Source organism: Eimeria tenella, genomic scaffold (genome assembly GCF_000499545.2).
Source record: "Eimeria tenella Houghton genomic scaffold, Eth_scaff2236, whole genome shotgun sequence".
Classification (NCBI taxonomy): Eukaryota; Apicomplexa; class Conoidasida; order Eucoccidiorida; family Eimeriidae; genus Eimeria; species Eimeria tenella.
Genome location: NW_013542093.1, coordinates 1,862 through 2,077, shown reverse-complemented (window position 1 = coordinate 2,077; position 216 = coordinate 1,862). Strand labels below are relative to the sequence as shown.

Sequence of the window (216 nt, the reverse complement as noted above, 5' to 3'; positions counted from 1 at the left end):
TGCTGCTGCTGCTGCTGCTTCTGCGGCAGTCCAGTTGAGTAGCAGCAGAAGAGCAGGGCCCCGTGCTGCAGCTTGTCTCTGCTGCTGAAGGCTGTGCAGCAAAAACACAAAAGTTTTTTTTCTTTTAACTGGGCCTTTGAGAGCAGCAGCAAAAGCAAACCCTAAAACAGTGTTTATTCAGGTGTACAGACACCTCACCCCCAGGGTCTCAGTGCT

The 216-nt window shown here is 51.4% G+C and overlaps 1 protein-coding gene across 1 annotated transcript in view; it reads right to left on the bottom strand.

Annotated features, from left to right (window-relative positions):
• The window catches only part of ETH_00035410 (uncharacterized protein), a gene marked incomplete at both ends in the record, with an annotated part of 4,037 nt that overhangs the window by 2,995 nt on the left and 826 nt on the right, over positions 1-216 (bottom strand). The window contains one exon of the mRNA XM_013374726.1: positions 2-91. Coding sequence (XP_013230180.1) covers positions 2-91 — 90 coding nt within the window. The remainder of the gene's footprint in view (position 1; positions 92-216) is intronic.